General features: G+C 40.7%; 1 protein-coding gene across 2 annotated transcripts in view; it reads left to right on the forward strand.

Moving 5' to 3' along the window:
* The window catches only part of LOC136437803 (ras-responsive element-binding protein 1-like), a 29122-nt gene that overhangs the window by 2042 nt on the left and 8604 nt on the right, over positions 1-18476 (forward strand). Inside the window, exons 1-6 of one of the 2 annotated variants that reach the window (XM_066432282.1) lie at positions 8740-9306; positions 13580-14178; positions 14990-15049; positions 15661-15837; positions 17659-17820; positions 18234-18394. In XM_066432282.1, the coding sequence (XP_066288379.1) occupies positions 9276-9306; positions 13580-14178; positions 14990-15049; positions 15661-15837; positions 17659-17820; positions 18234-18394 (1190 nt within the window). In that variant the 5' untranslated portion in view covers positions 8740-9275. Of the gene's footprint in view, positions 1-8739; positions 9307-13579; positions 14179-14989; positions 15050-15660; positions 15838-17658; positions 17821-18233; positions 18395-18476 lie in introns of those variants that run through there. The other variant, XM_066432281.1, reaches the window with a different exon arrangement.

The raw sequence follows: 18476 nt of genomic DNA on the forward strand, positions 1-18476 counted from the left end.
GACAATGTAAACACTGCACACCCACAATCTAACCAATGAGAGCAAGCCACGGTGGAGAGGCTACAAGATGGCATCCGATCAAACTTCTGTTAAAACCTATTCTGTCCATCCTCGTTGAATTTATCTGGCTCTCTAACATTTTACAGGATGCTGCATGTTTGCCACATATTAATGTTATTGATTAATTACAGGAGGTATCTTTGGTGGGATCAGGAATGTAGGTGGTTGCTAGGCAGCCCTGACCTCAGGTCTACTGTCTGTTATCTCAGGCTGTGGACAAAAGGCTGGTAGATTTCTACACTTTGGGGCCGAGCCAAGTCAGTTCTGTGGGTCACATCAGCCAGAGAGTTCAGGAATAGATGGACAACTTGTCACAATAGATGGAAAACTTGTAAAAAATTAAACCATTGAATTGAAAGCAAAAAAGTAATCGTGGGAACATGACAGTCACCATTTGAGGTTGCTTCATCTTTGAGACCACATTTTAGTTCTGCAATGTTCTCTTTATAGTACCACCAAACCAGGGAAGATTAGAAAACTTGTTGTAGAAAATTAAACCATAAGATAACAAGCAAAAAGTGGTTAAGGGAAAATGATGGTCAATATTCAAGGTTGCTTCATCATTAAGACCACGTTTTAGTTCTGCAATGTTGATTTTATTATCTAATATCAAACGAAGGAAATAGTACCAAAGAGGAATTGAAGTTGATCAATTTAATCTCCTTTTAGAAAGGGTCGAAATGCTTTCGATGCAGTTTCCAAAAGAAATGGACAAAGTTGCAATTATTTAGACGTTTGTACACATAGCACTATGGAATATTTATATCCCCTTGTTCCATTCTCCGGGAGATGGTTTCCAATTTGATAAATCATCATCATCATAAATATGGCTACATAAATTCCAATGACCTGGCTTACCCTGACAATTCCAAATAAGTGGACATGAATATGCATTCCATAAAGATGACGTTAATTATAGATTATAGAAAACCCATCAAAATCCACATGTATTTTCTAGTTAATCAAATCTTCTTTTAACAGTAGATGTAAAAAATATTCTCTAGAATAACTTCATCTCATTTGCTAAATGAACCCTGTAACTATTGTTATTTCTGCTGATCCATTTAGGTGTAGAATAGCTGTTAATGGGACATGTGGGAGGTGTTAATGAGAACCAGAGTATGTACTTATTCCTGCCCCCTAGGAGGGTGGAGGAGACTAGTAGGAGACACCCATGTCAGAGGTGAAGGTAGATGAAACGTTGGGACTTGACCAACCAGTTTTCTCCTTTGTCTGCACAAGGTTTGATAGAGGATGCTCTAGGCATCCCTTTCATCTGTATGTGAATGTGTGCAACAGGCTGTCTGGTGTCGTTATGCCCCCTGGGTTTTGATAATTGATAAATTGCCCTGGTGACAAGAGGGTTGGCTATTGAGAGCTGTAAGCCACTGGAACTAATGTGGGAGGAGACTGAGGCAAGTGTTTGCTCAGTAAAGTCCCAGAATTGAAAATTATTCGTGATTTTCAGTTTTATACGATTTGATGTTCAAGGATTCTGTGTGATCATGCACATTGTCTTTGTAGCTGAAGAAATGAGTAAAAAGTATCTTGGTAACATGGCTGTCTCAAGGACCCATCCTTCCATCCCTGGATGGAAATTTGACCCCATCCATCCTAAAGGCCTGAATTTCATGACACAGATGAAAAGGTACTTTCGTATGTTACAACTACAGATTTAACAACGAAAATCAACTTAAGTTATATGAGCTCCCAAACAGGCAAACAATGAGCGGGACGGAAAAAAATTAAAGCTGGAGCAGACCTGCTTTTAACAACTCTCCTTTTGACCTTTGCCAGACTTCTGAGCAAGTCTATTTCATTTGCAAACCCTTAAATATCTGATGGAGTTTGAACTAAAACTTAAATGATCATAGATTTGTACAAAGAATCTATGGTAAATTCATAGGAATACCTGTTACTATTTTTGAAAAAAGAAGATCTTCGTTCAAATGTGGAAAAATGATAGAGACTGCTGTAAATGGATGATGAAATAGGTCATGACATTAGTAGAAAACTGGGTGTTGAATTGAAGTCCTATATCCTATAGCCCTTGACTTGCAGCAAACCATTATTAACTTCCATGGCACTCCCTGGCATTTCTGAGTACCTGCCTTTGAAGTTGTCTCCAGGTGTGTTGCACCTAAATTGTCTGTCAAAGGCCAATTCCTGTTGCATGGCTCTTTTTGCTTTACTTTGCAGCAGAAGTTGGAAATTGTACTTTACTGTTTCCTTTTTTGTGTGAAAAGATACATCCAGTTTACTTGTTGGTCCTTGGATTTGAAAATGATGCTGATCAGATTTGGAAGATAAACATGAAAACAGTGTTACTTGCCCTGACAAGTAAACATAGACAGACACAAAGTAGATTTTTTCCCTATCCCTCTGTTTTTATTTTGCGTTTTTATTTTCATTTTTGCTTTAAAATGTCAATGTAGTATAAGGCTTCTATGCCATTTAGTCTTCTTGGCTTGTACATTGTAGTTAGATAACTCTGATCCAGCAAAAGTCAACAAAAGCCTTTTGAATGAGGGGACAAAGATTGATGAACTGCAGTGAACCAAGTTGATTATTAAGTCAGGTGGAATGAGAGGTGTAGTCTGTGCATATGCATGAACTTTGTCACTATTAGCCAAATGTCATTTAGAAGTATTTTTAAAAATAAAGTACTATACATACACATACAAGTGATGGGCAAGAAACAACATTGTTGTCATCGGAGTTGATTTTAAGAGGGTACGAACCGGGTGAATTCTTTTGCAAAACGGGAAGAGGCCAGTTCGTTCCACAAACTCGATTATAGAGTATGGGTTTCCAGAATCAAATATTAGCACAGTCACAGATACCTTGTTATCCTAGAAGGAGGTGGAGATGGTTTATCTATGAATGATATGAAACAACAGGCATTCTCTACCTGCAGTTTTCCACTATTGTTTCTGTGGGTCGTAATTTGGTACACTTTTCAAACAATAGAGGAGAATACATGTAAAAGAGAGTGGTAGTTTTTAGTTTGAGGTTTCCAAGTTTGTAGCATACATGTACTTCTAGGAAAGAGTTTATGGGGGTTTTAAACAGATGCTTTAAGGATGAAAGCAAGAGAAACTCTTTTATGGTGACTAGTACAGGGTTGTTACTGGGCTGTTACTCAATTAAGCTCTTAAACAAAGAGGAGGTTACAGTGTAAAGCTGCCAATGCAGTGTATGACATTGTACATGTACAATGTAACATGCTGGTAGCATATTTATTGTGTGATACTCCTGATACTGAAAGATGACCGATGGATTCCATGAACAGTTGCTTGTGGATGAAAGCAGGAGGGAAGCCTAGCCTCTCCATCCCAATGAAACACCTGACACCCCAGACACAGGTCACAGTCCCGTCTGCCAGGCCCAGGCTGTGATGATATGCAGCCCTTTAAACTCACCTCCTGGCAACAGAGTAAATAGAGCACCATTCAGGGGTGCGCGCCATTGTGTTGTATAAAGCTGGTCTAGCCTTGCCTCAGTTCCACGCTAGAGGAAAGAAAACATAGTTTAATGGTGGGGCACACAAAAATGTGTGCACAGCGTACAATCATAGACACAGATATCGCAACACATGAACACATCTATCATATTGTAGCCTATCCATATGGGAGTACAGAGCTAACATATGCTTGTATGGTGGTGTATATCATCTTTTATGAGGACATGCAAGCATGGAGTGTGTTGTAAAACATTAGTAAACCATTAGTACCTAGACATCACAGTGTTAGTTTAGCATATACGTTACATGTATCATCATAGTATGATGTGATGGTCTAAACGTTGTACAGATATGCAATCTTCCTTGTGTTTTGGATTACGTAATAACTTTTTTTACATGATAGCAGGGCTGTTTCCAGGACCCGTCCCTCCATTATTTGTTTGACAGGACTGAAGAAATCTCACCCTGTCCGTCCCAAAAATGGGAACTTCATGACATAGAATTAATGAAAATGCATTTTTGTAGGCTTTATGAAAATTAAAACATCGGGTGGGTCAGAAAAAAAATTGAAGCTGGAGACATCCCTGCATGATAGGCATCTGTAAGATGGCTTGAGTATAACATCTCACAACCAACCAAGGTACCAAAGACAATGCTATTCAGACCTTCAGAAGAAGTCTGGTAGGCTAGGGAGGGTAACACGACCCTCCTTCTCTCAACAATGCTTGCTGTGCAGTAATTCACTTCTATTTGATCTTGACAGCCCCCACTCTTTGCCCAAGCATGCAGGTAATTAGATTTGTCACTGTCGTCTACCTGGTGTAGAATGACTGGGTGGAAGAGAGCTAGACATTCCAAAGATGTGCAGTGTTCAAGTTTGCGTACATTTTACATCTAGCATCTGAACCTGATTTTTCAGTGTGCATCTCCTTTTTTAGACGGCGTATTATTGTATACTGGTGTCGCCATGGCGTATTGGTTAGAGCATCGAGCTCAGAAGCAAAAGGTTCTGGGTTTCATACTCGCCATGCCCCAAAGTTGTGCCCTTGGGAAAGACTGTCAAAGACACTTTACACCATATTCCAACCATTACCGTGGAGTGAAGCCCACCAAGCCTCTTCGGCTGATGTGTCAAAAGTATCTGAATCTGATTTTGAAAACACACTCAGATTTGGTGCACCAATTTTCCGACATCTGTACATTTGCCACCAAGAGCTGTAGTTTTTCCCCAACTTTTTTAGGCATACCCACATGTGGCATTTACAGCTGTTGTCTAGATCTAGATACAGCAATGAAAGATAACAAATGGGACCAGGTGGTGATGCAAGGACACAAACTAAAAATAAAAGACATCCCCCAAATAGTGTCCATCTTTTGACCCAGGCAAAGTCTTGTCAGTAAGGATATTCCTAAAGGCCAACTACAGTTGACCGCATAAAGTTGACCGCAGAAAGTAACTTGTGATGTTTTTATCATAACTTGTAATGTTTTTATCATAACTTGTGATGTTTTTATGAAGCATTTCTCAGTAGTTACACAACAGACAATCTTCAAGAGATGTTGATGGTTACAACTTGATCAAGTCATGTTCAAGATCAAGTGTCCTTGACGATGCTGCATCTGTTACGTCTCATCAAAAGCTCATCTGTGCCAGAGAGGACTTGGCTGCTTCTGTACAGCATCTTTAGCATCTGCTATTTTTAGAAGGTGTTTGGATGGTGTCTTGGGAGGAGTCTTGGATAAGGGGGCCAGTCCAATTTGAGAGGAGGGGAGATTGAAAGCTTTTAAGGATAAGAACATAACTTTGGATGGACTAAATCATCTGACTGCTTTTAACAGTAAAATCTTGGCTCTTCACATTAAACAACATGAATTCTAAGTCACTAACCATAACTAAAATTACGCTTCTCTTTGGGTCGAAGTGCCAAGAAATTCTACTGTGATAAGATTCAAATTTGTCTGAATGTTCCTTTTTATGCCTGATCTTCATTTTCAGTATCACACAGTTTTGAAAATTTACACTCTGCACAGCAGCTTCTGTAAATTTTGGAATGTCCACCTGCCTTTGTGTGTACATACATGATACAGCACATTTCCGTGCATGGGTTTCTAACTTGTGTATGCATATACACTGAAATTGTGTACAAACATCAAAGTCCAGTGGAACAGCATTGGATCATTAGTATGTAAAAGGTCACTGCATCTTTCGGTTCACTTCTAGGTGCACATAGACAAGCTCCTTTTGTTGTATACACATGTGATGGTTCAATGCATTTGTCATTGTACTGATCCATAGAAATTGACATGCGAAAACTAAGGTGCCAGAAAGTATCACGAAAAAATGTTTTCAGTAAGAAGGGTGCATACTAGTAGTATGACAAGTCTATGTCATCCACATTTCAAGGACAGTCTGTACTGCACTTAGGTTTTCAAGTGACCCTTAAAGTCAATGATTAACTAAGCAATGGTTGTTTAGAACAGAGTTCCTCCTGACTGAAATTGTATAGAACTTGATTAAGGATGGACTATGGGAAACATTGGGGGGGGGGGGGGGGAGATGAAAAAGAATGGTGGCAAAAAGAAATGATGCATTGTTAGGCACAAAAATTGATTTGCACAATCGAATAAGTGAGCTAAATGACCTTGAAAAAATTAACATGTTTACTTTTGTCTTCAATGTAAATTTACTACAGTGTTTTTCTATTCACACAAGCATTATGATTGGGTGAATGAGCTTAAAAATATATGAGTGGGCTTCAAAATGTACTTATCTACTCGGAAAATATGTATATAATTACACTAGTGTCTACTCTTCCCAGGTAGATTTTGAGATGGTGGTTTCACAACGAATTACTGTATCCAGGTATCCCACATCCATGGCAATTTCTCCTGTTAAATATTACCCATGCAACCATAACAACACCTGTTGAAAGGGTCTATGCATCACCTGTTTCCCCTTGTCTCCACGATCAATCGCTATGGCAACGCATCCTGGAGCACCCCAGACAAAAGATGGGTCTGAATTATTGATGGACCGGTGGTACGGTTGCCTCGCAACCATCAGAGTGAAGAGAAGTGTTTCTCATTGATGATGAACAAATTCCCGCTCGAGGTCAGAAGAAGAATGCGGAGATAATATTGATGAACTGACAGTTATTATAATGCCTCCTCCTCTTGATAGATATAGATGGGGGATAAGAAGACAGGGCTAAATTTTTGCAACATCTTACAGTTTATCTATCTATTGCTGCAGTTTAAAAGGACTGGACTAGAGATATTCCTCCTCATCTTATGAAGGATATAGTATGTACTGTTTAGCGAAGGTGATTGCTATTTTAGTAAGGGGAAAAATTTCTATAGAAGACTATTTTGCTAAAGGCATTTTGAATAATTAACATAGTAAAGTAGAATAACTCTAATTAGTCTAATGACCAAAGCTGTTATTTAGAATCATAAAGATAATTTGGTGTCGTAGGTTATGGCTATTGTTGTATTTCCTCTTGGGGCCTCTTTGGCTAAGCAGCTGTTTTCTGTTGTATCCTTGTCAATTATACTGCCCGTACATATGGTGTCCTCACTGCTGTGTGCAGTAATGTCTCCCTTTGGGCATCTCGTTGGTGTGTAATTACCATAAAGACTCTGGGATGGTGGGGGGATTTTCGCAGAATTTTGTTTCCACCTCCAGGTAAAGGAAGTGAAGAATGCTGGATTAAGGTTGTGTAAACAGATACCTGTCACAGGTTGGAAGGAATGTGCTTTGTCTATATGGTAGTACAATAATCACTCCAAGTCACAAACAGTTTATACTGATGTATGACTGTCTAGTTTTATTTTACAAATTGTGGTGTAATTGTTTGCTCTGGCTAAGGTTGTCGAATTGAAATCAGCCTCTGTATTTGCCTGCTGGCCATGGGTTAAGCATTTCTGACAAAGTAATTAAGTCTGGTACCATGGCTACTGGTGAAATGTAAGGAGAGCAAAATCACAGAGTCGTGAGATCAGGCCGAGATGATATGTTCCAAGATGTAGATGGAAGTGACTTCTTTCTTATCGTTGGTGGGTGATGGCGATGGAAGGAAATACATTGTACTTGTGCCATTTATGATATAATAATCAAAGACTTGCTGCAACTGCTATGTAAACGTATGACTGACGTTTGTTTATTTTTTCCTGTCATCAGTTTTATAAAGTCTTACACCATAAATGCCAGTTTAGATGCAGACCAAATTCTGACCAATCACAGTACAAGTTGTCAAATCTATTTATAACACACAAACCAAGGTGTGTAACAGGTTTGATTGTTTTGTAATCAAAATTTAAATGAATATGGAGAATAGGAAGCATAACAAAGGGTTTTCGTGTACATACATGTATACATGTATCAGCATATGAGGAGTACATGAAGGTGTATTGCCTGTCTAGTAGTCTATTGTCACATTCAAACCACACATTCAAATACAGGTTTAATCATTAACAACTGTATCTGTAGAATTTGGTGCGTCAGAGCTGTGTTATTTCGAAGGACTCAGGGAGGAAGTGTGCAGGTGTGGCATCCTGTATGGAGATGTGCCTGCCAACCAAAAGAGATGAGGTGGCAGGGAGGGAGAACAGATAACAACACATCGCCTGTTGTTCCACTTGTCTAGCTTGTCCACATTTTGTCAAGTTGCTTGAGTTACTGTCTGTTGGTATATCTTATTACCTGGATGTCTAACCTTCATTGTCTTAACATTAGTCATTAGCCCTCAAGTTTTTTTGTAGTTCCATCACTTCCATGTAAGAATGGAACTTTTGTCTTCAATTTAGAGTTTTGGTATCGTATAAAACCTGTTTCTCCAGTTCTTTCCTTTAGTCACTGACAAATGCTGTCTGAAAGGTCTGTCTGTTTCAAAATTTTATCCAGTTGCTTGAGTAACTTCTTACCTGGATGTCTAACCTTCATCATCGTAACATTAGTCATTAGTCTACAAGTTTTTTCTAGCTTGCCTCCATGTAAGAATTGAACTTTTGTCCTTTTAGTCATTTAACTCTGCCTTTTAGTCATATAACTCTGCCAACCAAACGATATTGGCAGAGACGAAGAAGAGATTATAGCAATGCACCAGCAGTTATCAATGTTGTTCTTGGACCATCAGTTCTAATCTTTTGTCAGACCTGCTGTGTTGGCATTGTGACCAGAAGATTTGGTCCCTGAGTCTTTTGTTTTGTAACAAGATCAAACTTTTTATTTACTCAGGTTTACCTGGTCTGTCGGTTGCTTAAACACACTAGTACTAGATGCCCCCATGACTATTCAGCATATTATAGCAAAAGTAACCAACCAATCATTTCCAAGGTTAATCAACTGAAAAGTACTTGTGTATATGAAGTGTTTGAAACTTGAGTAAGAAACAATTAGAATTACAGGATCCATCACATCTACCCCCTGCTGTTGAACATTGAGTTGTTTGATGAAAAGCGTTGATAAGATTAGTCTGAGCCCTTTTGGGGAGATGAATATTCATGAGCATGAGGAAGAGTCTGGAAAGAGTCAGCCCCATATTTTCATGCAGCACCCTGCCCCCACCCCCAGCATCCAGCCAGTTGGTATGTGCTGACATGTGAGTGGCAGGAGACTGATGCGGATGTAGACCAGAGAGCCAGACACACACACACATGCCAGCAGCCTCCTCATGCCTCCTGGGTTCTCCCGTCTCCCCATACCAGGCTCCCGGCTGCACTCCATCCTCGCCGCTGCCACACCCTAGCCGAGATGAGTGGCCTCCCAGCGCTCTGGAAACCAGGTCTTTCTTTCCTCATCTTATAACTCCTAGCAACAAACACCCTGGGAGAGCCCCTTGCTATCTAAACCACTCAGCCTGCCAGAAGTTAACCTGATAGCTCTGTTGAAGCATTCATCCTCACTGATGCCCAGATCTTCTGACCCGCCAACCTCGCATGCACACAAAGAATTCCGTCAGCCCCTTTGTTTCAGTGTTGGGAAGGAGCTGGGCTCAGATGGGGTAGGAAAGGTGGGACAGATGTGGAAGGAAGGGAGCAGCTTGCACAGTGATTAGGCAGCAGAATCCAGACTAGTCCAACCCGTCACCCCAGGGTCAAATCAGCCATGTGGAGACTGCTGATGGGGCCCACGGAAGGGAGGAGGAAGAAGTGACACATCACTTCCTGTCCTAACCTGTTTGGTCACAAATTTATCCTCTTCCTACAACAGAGAGACAGTCTCTCAAAGTAGTGTCCATTTAAAAAGTTGGGTTAGACGTGTGTGTTTTGAAAACTTGAAGTACAACCCTCCCCCACCCATCTTTTCTTTGAGTCCCATCTCAGAAGCATGTGTGCTGAAACCTTGCACCACCTGGTGACATGCAACACCTGGTAGGCAGGTAGAGGGGTCACCTGGGGTCCCACGAGGATTTGGCTCCTCCCTACAGGTGAACAAAAGAAACCCTACCGGCTGCCTCTTCAGGATGGAAACCTTGGCTCCTCATGGGAAGGATGTGGTGTGGTGCACTTTGATCATGTCTGGTATGTGGGGCATGCCTCCATGCCATCCTCACCAAAAAGAGTGTGTGTGTGCAAGAAGGGTGTGTGTCGTCGCTTTTCAAGTTTGCACATGAACTGTGTGCACACCTTTTGGTAAAGGCACGTTCCTACCAGAATGAAAGAAGGACCTAGATCTCGATGTAAGGCCTGTAGACGCACGTCCGAGTGAAGAATTGAGGTAGAGTTTGCAGAGGGATGGCCGGCACACTTGGCACCACATGTCCAACTGAGCGACCCCAGCTGTCAGTGGACCGTGCAGACAGTCTTTGTGGCCTTTTGTAACCCTTCCCTTACCCAGGTACATCTCTGCCTGCTTCCCAAATTATGTTTTCTTGATAAGGCCATGATAAATTATGTAAAACTTGTCTCTCATAACAGCCCATAAAACGTGAGATGAAATTGACACTTCACTTTAGAAAAAAATAGTGATGCCATCTATCATCAAGAATAAACTTGAAGTTGATAGCCTAATGTCATCCTTTTAATTGCAAACATGAGGCAGTGAAAACATTTTTCATTGCAACTGCAGTGTCATACAGTCGCTAATGGTAGCAGCTTTTCTGGCACTCCGTTTATAAGTTATTAATTAACACTGAGAGGGGCATGTGATGTTGATGCCCATCTCAATCCTACCCTGGCCTGGAGAAATTCCTCCTGATATGGTCTAAATGTTCAAGAGTAAATTAGCGAAGGCTTTATTTGTGGAGTGAAAATACGCCTATAATGACAAAGATACATTGAGTTGGGAACCCAGAAAAAGGCACATGTCTAGACGTTGACACTAGGTTTGACATCAAAATAAAGCCAGATTATACATATAAATAACACTGGTAGTCATAGCTTATTTAGTTTATTATCAAGACATTGAAAAAATGTTGTACAGTACACTTGTTTTCCTTATAAAGCTGCATCTATAAATAAGGTTACGCTGCATGAATTTTAATGATTCTTGGTACCACTAACATATCTGTCTGCTCTTGTTTGACTTTTAATTGTAAACAAATCTAAAGCAGCAACACCTTTGCCCTGGAGCATTTTTTTTTTGTGTGAGCTTGAATGTCATTCTATCATTCAGCCAAATCTCTTTGGTCACCTGAGTTTAACTCAAGGAGGCAGTTAGAGTTTGGTATGCAGGTTGTAAATTACAGGGTTTGAGGAAATGGACTAAATCAGAGTAAATACAGACAGTATAATTGTAAGGTATATGGCAATCAGGTACAAATTTGGTATCCAAGTAGAATGATGGGTGCATGCCTTCAGCATTTCAGTTCTGTATCTTTTTGTAAAAATGGTTGGTAAGGTCTCTCAGAGTTTCATATCCATTTCTGATATTGATTGTGTTCTGGTCATAAGCAGAACTTACCTGTAATGTAGTTACAGCACAATCAAAACAAAGAATCAGTACTTGTGAATCTCCAGTGGACTGAGTTCAGTGATTGCACATACCTGTGACAGTTTCAGGAATTATGTTGGATTACAGTGAGAAATTACTAACCTTTTACCTGCTGAGGTAATATTTTAGCACCAAAGTTATGTTTTTTCAGGTCCATACAGTAGCATATTAAAGGTCAATACAGTCAAACCTCACCACCACTACACAAGGACTACCTGGCTCATGTGACCACTTGGTGGTCCCTTAGAAGATGATACTTTTCCCATGACTGACGAATCATTAGGAATCCTATGTATAGTGACCACCTGTCCACATAGACCAGATTTTACAAGTCCCCTGAATGGATTTGTTGGGCAGGTTTGACTAATTGTTTGGTGCCTTTTAGCCTTGCGGATATGTATCAGAATAATCAAGAACTGTCCTTGGAATAATCTATAAATGTTGTAATATACAGTCGTTGAGCTCTGTATACATACACAGAGCACACTATGTAAACAAAGCCAGTCATCCTATCTGGCAGTTTGTCTAAGTTTTAGTTGTGCTATTGTAAGCACATCATCTCTTCCTATGATGTGTTTACCATTACCCAGTGTAATGAAGAAAGTTGGCTAATACATGTATTTCTGTGTATTGCTGTTCCACATGATTCAACAGGATGTGCTGAGAATACTAATAAGGATACATGCGTGTAACGTTACATTCGTAAAAGACTAGGCATGTGGATAGGAAAGAACTTTACATAAATGATGACTGTTTTGTCTTTGGTGTGGGGCTTATAGTGTCTTTCAAATGTTACAGGGACTGTAAAGATAGTTTTAAGAAAGTGGACCATAGTACTTTATAAGACAACAGGTCCTGACTAATTGATGTTGACACATCATATACTAAGTCTTGTATGTTTTCAAACTGGAAAAAAAAGAACTTGTTGGACTTGATTTACAATTCATTAAATAGCCATCAGGTAATAAAACAAGACAACAAGAAATAACAGGTAGAAGGAAAAATAGGACCTTGTCCTTTGTGTTGTCCTTCTTATGAGTTACGCAATGTAGATTTAATGCCCTCTCACTAATAAGTTAAAGACACACCCAGCTCTCATGGCCTCCAGGTGTCATTAGCTGGCCTTGAAAGCAGGAGTCCTTGTGTGTGTGTTGGGTCTTGTCCAGTTGGTGCCATGTCAGCAACATTTGGCTGATTTCTCTGCCATATTTTTTTTAAACCCTCTCCCCGCTTGGACTGCCTTTGCCACAAAATGTGTACAGGTGACATAGTGTTAGTTGCTGGTTATGCTGCAGGGCATGCCCGTAGCCAGGGGGGGTTCGGGCGGTTCGGACGAACCCCCCCATTGGCTTGAAGGTCCACTTTCACAGGCTTGAGGGTCCACTTTTTAATGTTCAAGATTTTTTCAAGGTGGACTTATTTGTATCACCAGCAATGCCACAGAGGCTAGGATCCTAGAAAAAACTTTGTCTCTGATTTTTCCTCTGAAATTCTCTCAAAAACATAGGTAATGCCCTTTCAGAAGGTTCAATTCTTAGAATTTGAAACGCTCAAGGGTCCACTTTTTAACATACAAGGGTTTTTTTCAAGGTGGATCTATTTGTATCACCAACGGAGCTGAAATCTTAGAAAAACTGCTAACTTTGTCTCTGATTTCTTCCTTTGAAATCCTCTCAAAAACACAGGAAATGCCATATCAGAAGGTTCAAATTTTAAAATTTCCCGGGGGGGCATACCCCCGGACCCCCCTAGGAAGCTCGCGCCTGTGGCGCTCGTCTCGTGCCTACGGCGCTCGCTGGTCCCTCAAACATTAAAAAGAACCCCCCCATTCAAAATCCTGGCTACGGGCATGCAGGGTGCAGGGGAAAAGATGGAAGGATAATTATGAATTAACCTGTGAATCTACATGTATATGTTTACTGCACATACAGTAAACAAGATAAAATACATATAATACAATGTAAGACTTCACGTTTAGTAAATGTAGATTTTCCATATTCTCTGTGTCTTTTCCAATCTAAAATTACTTATGTTTCCATCCCTGCAGATTACATGTAGTAAATATTCACAAAACAGCTTAACCCTTCAAAACTAATGACCACTTTCACAATTATGTTTTGCAGAGGGCACTGGTGGTGAAGGGGAACCCCTCGGCGAGACACAGTATCCGACGTTTGACGACCTGTACGACAAAGATGATGATTTCCTTCCCCTACAACCCCAAGAAGAAGAAGACCCGGAAGACCTATCCATCACGACAGAAACAAACATCACCATAGCAACAGATGCCAACCAATCAGCAAACGAAGCAATGCCTGAGACGGAGGGGCCTTCCGAAGGCCTGTCTCAGAACCAACCAAATAAGTGCCTGATAAACGATAATTCAGAAGTGCCTGACTCTTCCACATCTACAAGTGGTGCAACCAATAGAAACCAAGCTGCTGCTGCTAGTAGTAATAATAGTTCAATGGATATAAAAGACTCCAACAACAATGCAGACGAGGCAATGTCACCTTCAAGTTCAAGGTCGTCTGATGAACTAACGATTGACCTCAGCTTGAAGCAAGGTCAGTCCTCAGATGTGACCAGCGCTACAGGTGAAGTTTCCGCCTCTTCCTCGGCTTTAAGTCATCCTGCCAAAGGAAATGAGGGGACAGCACCGAAGAAGAAAAAGCGGAAGAAAGACGTGGATACCGATGAGGATGCTGCATACCCAGTGAAGGTAAGGAAATATTTTCAAAAGTCATTACCTCCTTGAAAAATGGAGTTATAGTTTTTGCCGTGTCTGTGTATACGTATGTGTGTGTGTGTTGTGTGTGTGTGTGTGTGTGTTTCTATATTTCGGAGTCAGCAGCTCATCAACAACCTCAATTAGAATTAGATGTGGTATGTAGGCAAGTCTTGTTTTGTGAAGTCGTCATGAAAGACAATGAGCTGTGGTCCACTGTTCATTGTACGTGTACTCATGAAAGATTTCCCTTGTATATTAATTATTATTATACTGCTTATATCATGTACTGTATTGTTCTAAGTCTTGTGTATGGTTCTTCCAGATTGTGAATGTGAGATACAAACAAGACAACATATGTTATGTTACATGTACTGTAATTCAGTGTAAAAAGTATTTCTCTTTTCAATTACATGTATTATGATTAGTTGAAGATTAGCTTTCTCATCTTAAATGGACCAAGATGCATTGACAAATAGATTTTTTCTTTAAATATTTATTTACTGGTAGTTTCAAATTTTGTAAAAGAGATAGACAAATATATTTTAAGAAGGGCAAAATCTGGCAACATGGTTTTCCAGGGAAGGGGTCAACAGTTTGACTGTGTGCTTGTCTCTTAACTATTCTTGCTCAACTTCTTTTTCCCACTTTCCTCCTTCTACAAAATATATTTTCTCCATTCTCTCCTTCCCCCAATCCTTCCTGTTCCATCCCTAAAAGGTGTTTCCATCTTGTCTCTCTCCCCTGGCCCGGTCTCTGGGCCATCCAGGTACATTTCCATTTATTTTTTGCCCTCCCTCCTTAGGTCCATGGTCGGAACAGGTTCAACCCGGAAAAGATGGAGGCTGGTCCGTTCCCCTGCCAGGTATTTTCGAAATTTTCCAGATGTTTTCCAAATAGGTTTTGTTTATCACAATACTGTATATATTTATCAGACTTTGATCTTTGAATCTTCTCCCTAGCTTAGCTTGTTGTCTTACTCTGTAACCAATAGAGAATTGGGACCTATTGGGTGCTAAACGGCTACTTCAGTGTGCTAAAGGTTAATCCTGAATCTGTGTTAATATGTTAAATGTCACCATAATTTGTGCTTTTCCAACACATCAATTCCAAACAAGTTTTGACAAATCACACATCGCAATCATGTCCGTATAAGGTCACATGGTGATTGGTCACTTGAATTTGGAGAAAAATTTGATGCACCATCCTTTTTTGTTTGAGGAAGGTTTCAGTTCCGTAAATTCGCTATACATTTACATAATACATAAATCAAGCAACTGGATTAGTCCTCTTAACATTGCCTGAGAATGGATGCTATCTGAAACGTCTGATTCCTTGATTTATGTTGCTATTATACTGTGTAATGTTCCACCTGTATGTCTAACCTTCATTAACTTACGGTACATTTGCTTTTTGTTCCATTTTGATGTAATTTAAGACTGCTGCAGCAACCTAATAAAGTCGTCTTGTGTCTAGGTGTGTGGGGAAGTGTTCCAGGCCCCCCACGAGCTCACCATCCACATCCGCCAGCACAACATGGAGGACAACTCCGGTTCCCACACCTGCAAACTGTGTGGCAAGACCCTCAGCTCACAGAGCAGTCTGGACAGGCACATGCTGGTGCACTCAGGGGAGAGGCCCTTCAAGTGCAAGGTGTGAGATTTCTTTTCTTTTTTTGTATACTGATGTTCACTGCCAAACAAGACTTAGGAGCTACTGTAGGGAAGATGCTACATTTTCCTTTTAAACAGATAAAATGGGATAAGGTTGAAAGTTTACTACATACAGTCAAACCTGCCTAGGCGACCACCTTTTCAACGCGACCACCTGGCCATGGCGACCGCTTTTTCTCGGTCCCGAAAATTTTCCCCATAGGCACAAGCATTAAGCTGCCTGCCCAAGGCGACCACCCGTCCAACGCGACCGCGACCGCCACGAATTGGGACCGCACAGAGCACAATCCCTGCTCATGGCGGTCGCCTAATTTTCAAGCGTGTGGTGACATCGGATCATTTTGTTGTCGGATTTCACGGAAATATTTTCAAGACTTTGAAGGACAAAAATAAGGACAAAATATATGGAATAGCAATGTTATAACATCGATTCCTCCATGAAGTGTTTTAATAAAACGCTCCCCCTTCATAAACAAATTGTTAAGACAAATGTTTGTGATGTTGTTGTGCCTATCGTTATCTTATAGTTTACCGAAAAACTCAGTTCGGTTTTAACTCAATTTTCAAAACGAATACGTAGTGCAAGTCAGATTTCACAGAAATTATTATCTATTTCTTGTATTTTCAACAAAAAAGTGTCTGTATCTTACTAAATTCCGCCGAAAAATGACTTCGCGGCGGGCAAAACATCGGGCGAGAAATGTTGTTCCTTGGTCTCGACGCCATCTTGGATTTGGCGCGGCTTGGATTTGGCGTACCGCTGACCTTTCTAAAACACGATACTTTTGTGTATGAACATTTACGAATACTCTAGTTATTGATGAAAATTAATATTCTTATTTTCTTTTTATTTCCATGAATCTCACAAACCTTTATTGGATGCTGTGCGTTCTGCTGCACTGACTCATACATGTACCTTTCGATACGGTCGCACAGAGCTTGGCGGCGCGGCGCGACGAAATCACACCGTTCCGTTTTCATCTTTCGTTGTCAGATCGAAAACTTTTTGACCCTTTTATCCAGCGGTCGGCGCCCCAAAAAAGGCTGGGGCCAGCAGGTGTTTTCTAGGGATTTGTCTTAGGCCTTAAAACTTCGATGATGTGCGTGTGTGTGTGTACTATTAATGTAACGTGTGAATGCGGGAAGGCGCTGCGAGATCATCGTGGCAACCATTGTTTTGTACTCAAAATTATGACGAAAATTTGTACACGATGTAGCGGTATACAATTATCACAACGATAACGGAAAATGTAATTTTTGTAGGAACTTTCTGTCAATGAGAATTGAACCTGGTGGGGGTCATGCTGTCTAAATTCACATAATTTTCCATCCATTTACGTACTGTATTTGAAAACCTCGCCCTGGAAACATGTGAGTGGAATCCTCTTCATGGCGACCACCTGTCCATCGCGACCGATTTTGCTCGGTCCGCCGGGTGGTCGCCTTGGGCAGGTTTGACTGTAGTTTAATAGAGGACTGTAGCTAGTAGATTGTTACTTATCTAGTAACCCTTGATTGCACACAAGGTCATGCTGTATGTCAGTGTTGAATATTGTCTGTTTTGAAAGGTATAGATGCTCATCAATAACATTGCTCCAAATGTAAAGAATATGAAGTGGAAATCTACTGTCGATACCTTAAACCATGTATGTGTGTCATGCATTGTTGTAGGCATAGTGTCAGTCAGGAAAAGATGATGTAGTATAGGTTATGAATTTTAGTTTGTCTTGTTATGATTGATATCGTATCAAGTTTTTGTAATTATGAAGGATGAATAAACAACCGCGTCCTTGCTCTGCAGGTTTGTAAGATGGCGTTCACCACAAACGGCAACATGAACCGCCACATGCGTATCCATGAGAAAGACGGCGAGCTGCCGCCCCCCACCCCGGAGCCCCGTCAGCGCACGCCCTCCAAGCGCCCGTACTACGACCAAGACGAGGACTGGTCGCCCAGGAAGAAGGTGAGGCTTCAAGTCTCAGGCCACGAAACGAGAAACAGTCAGAAACTGAACTGCCTCAAAACAAGAACAAAGACTGAGATACAGCAATTCCCCTATCCCATACATGTGTAACCTGCTCAATAAGTCTTAATAATGTTGTTATTACTTTCCTGACCTGTAGAATGTAAGATGAATCACACCCCGTGAGCACATACACGTATTTTATGTGGAATAGTGTATGTATATACGATTGTTTTGCTTACTACAAGCAAGTGGTGCAATATATATCATACATCCATTTTACCATTCTTAATGTGCAATATTGATATGCAATTTGAGCCCTAGTTGATGATTTTAACCTTTGTGAATTGAATGTAATTCAGTGTTCCACTGCGACATTTTGATAAATACATCTTGCATCTTGAAAAAAAAAGGTGTCGTCCCTGGGAAGGAAGTCCCTGCTGACGGATGGAGAGAAGGAGGGAGAGGACGAGAAGGAGCCAGAGCAGCTGGCCTGTCCGATTTGTGCGAAGACTTTCATCTGTCGCTTCGGCCTGCAGTCTCACATGGAGACTCATCCGGACACCTCAGTGAGGTAAGCTCAAAGCAAAATTGTAAAGTTTATATTATAACACAATCATACAGTTCATACAGTTAACACATGTGTATCATAGCTA

Source organism: Branchiostoma lanceolatum, chromosome 7 (assembly GCF_035083965.1).
Source record: "Branchiostoma lanceolatum isolate klBraLanc5 chromosome 7, klBraLanc5.hap2, whole genome shotgun sequence".
NCBI lineage: Eukaryota > Metazoa > Chordata > Leptocardii > Amphioxiformes > Branchiostomatidae > Branchiostoma > Branchiostoma lanceolatum.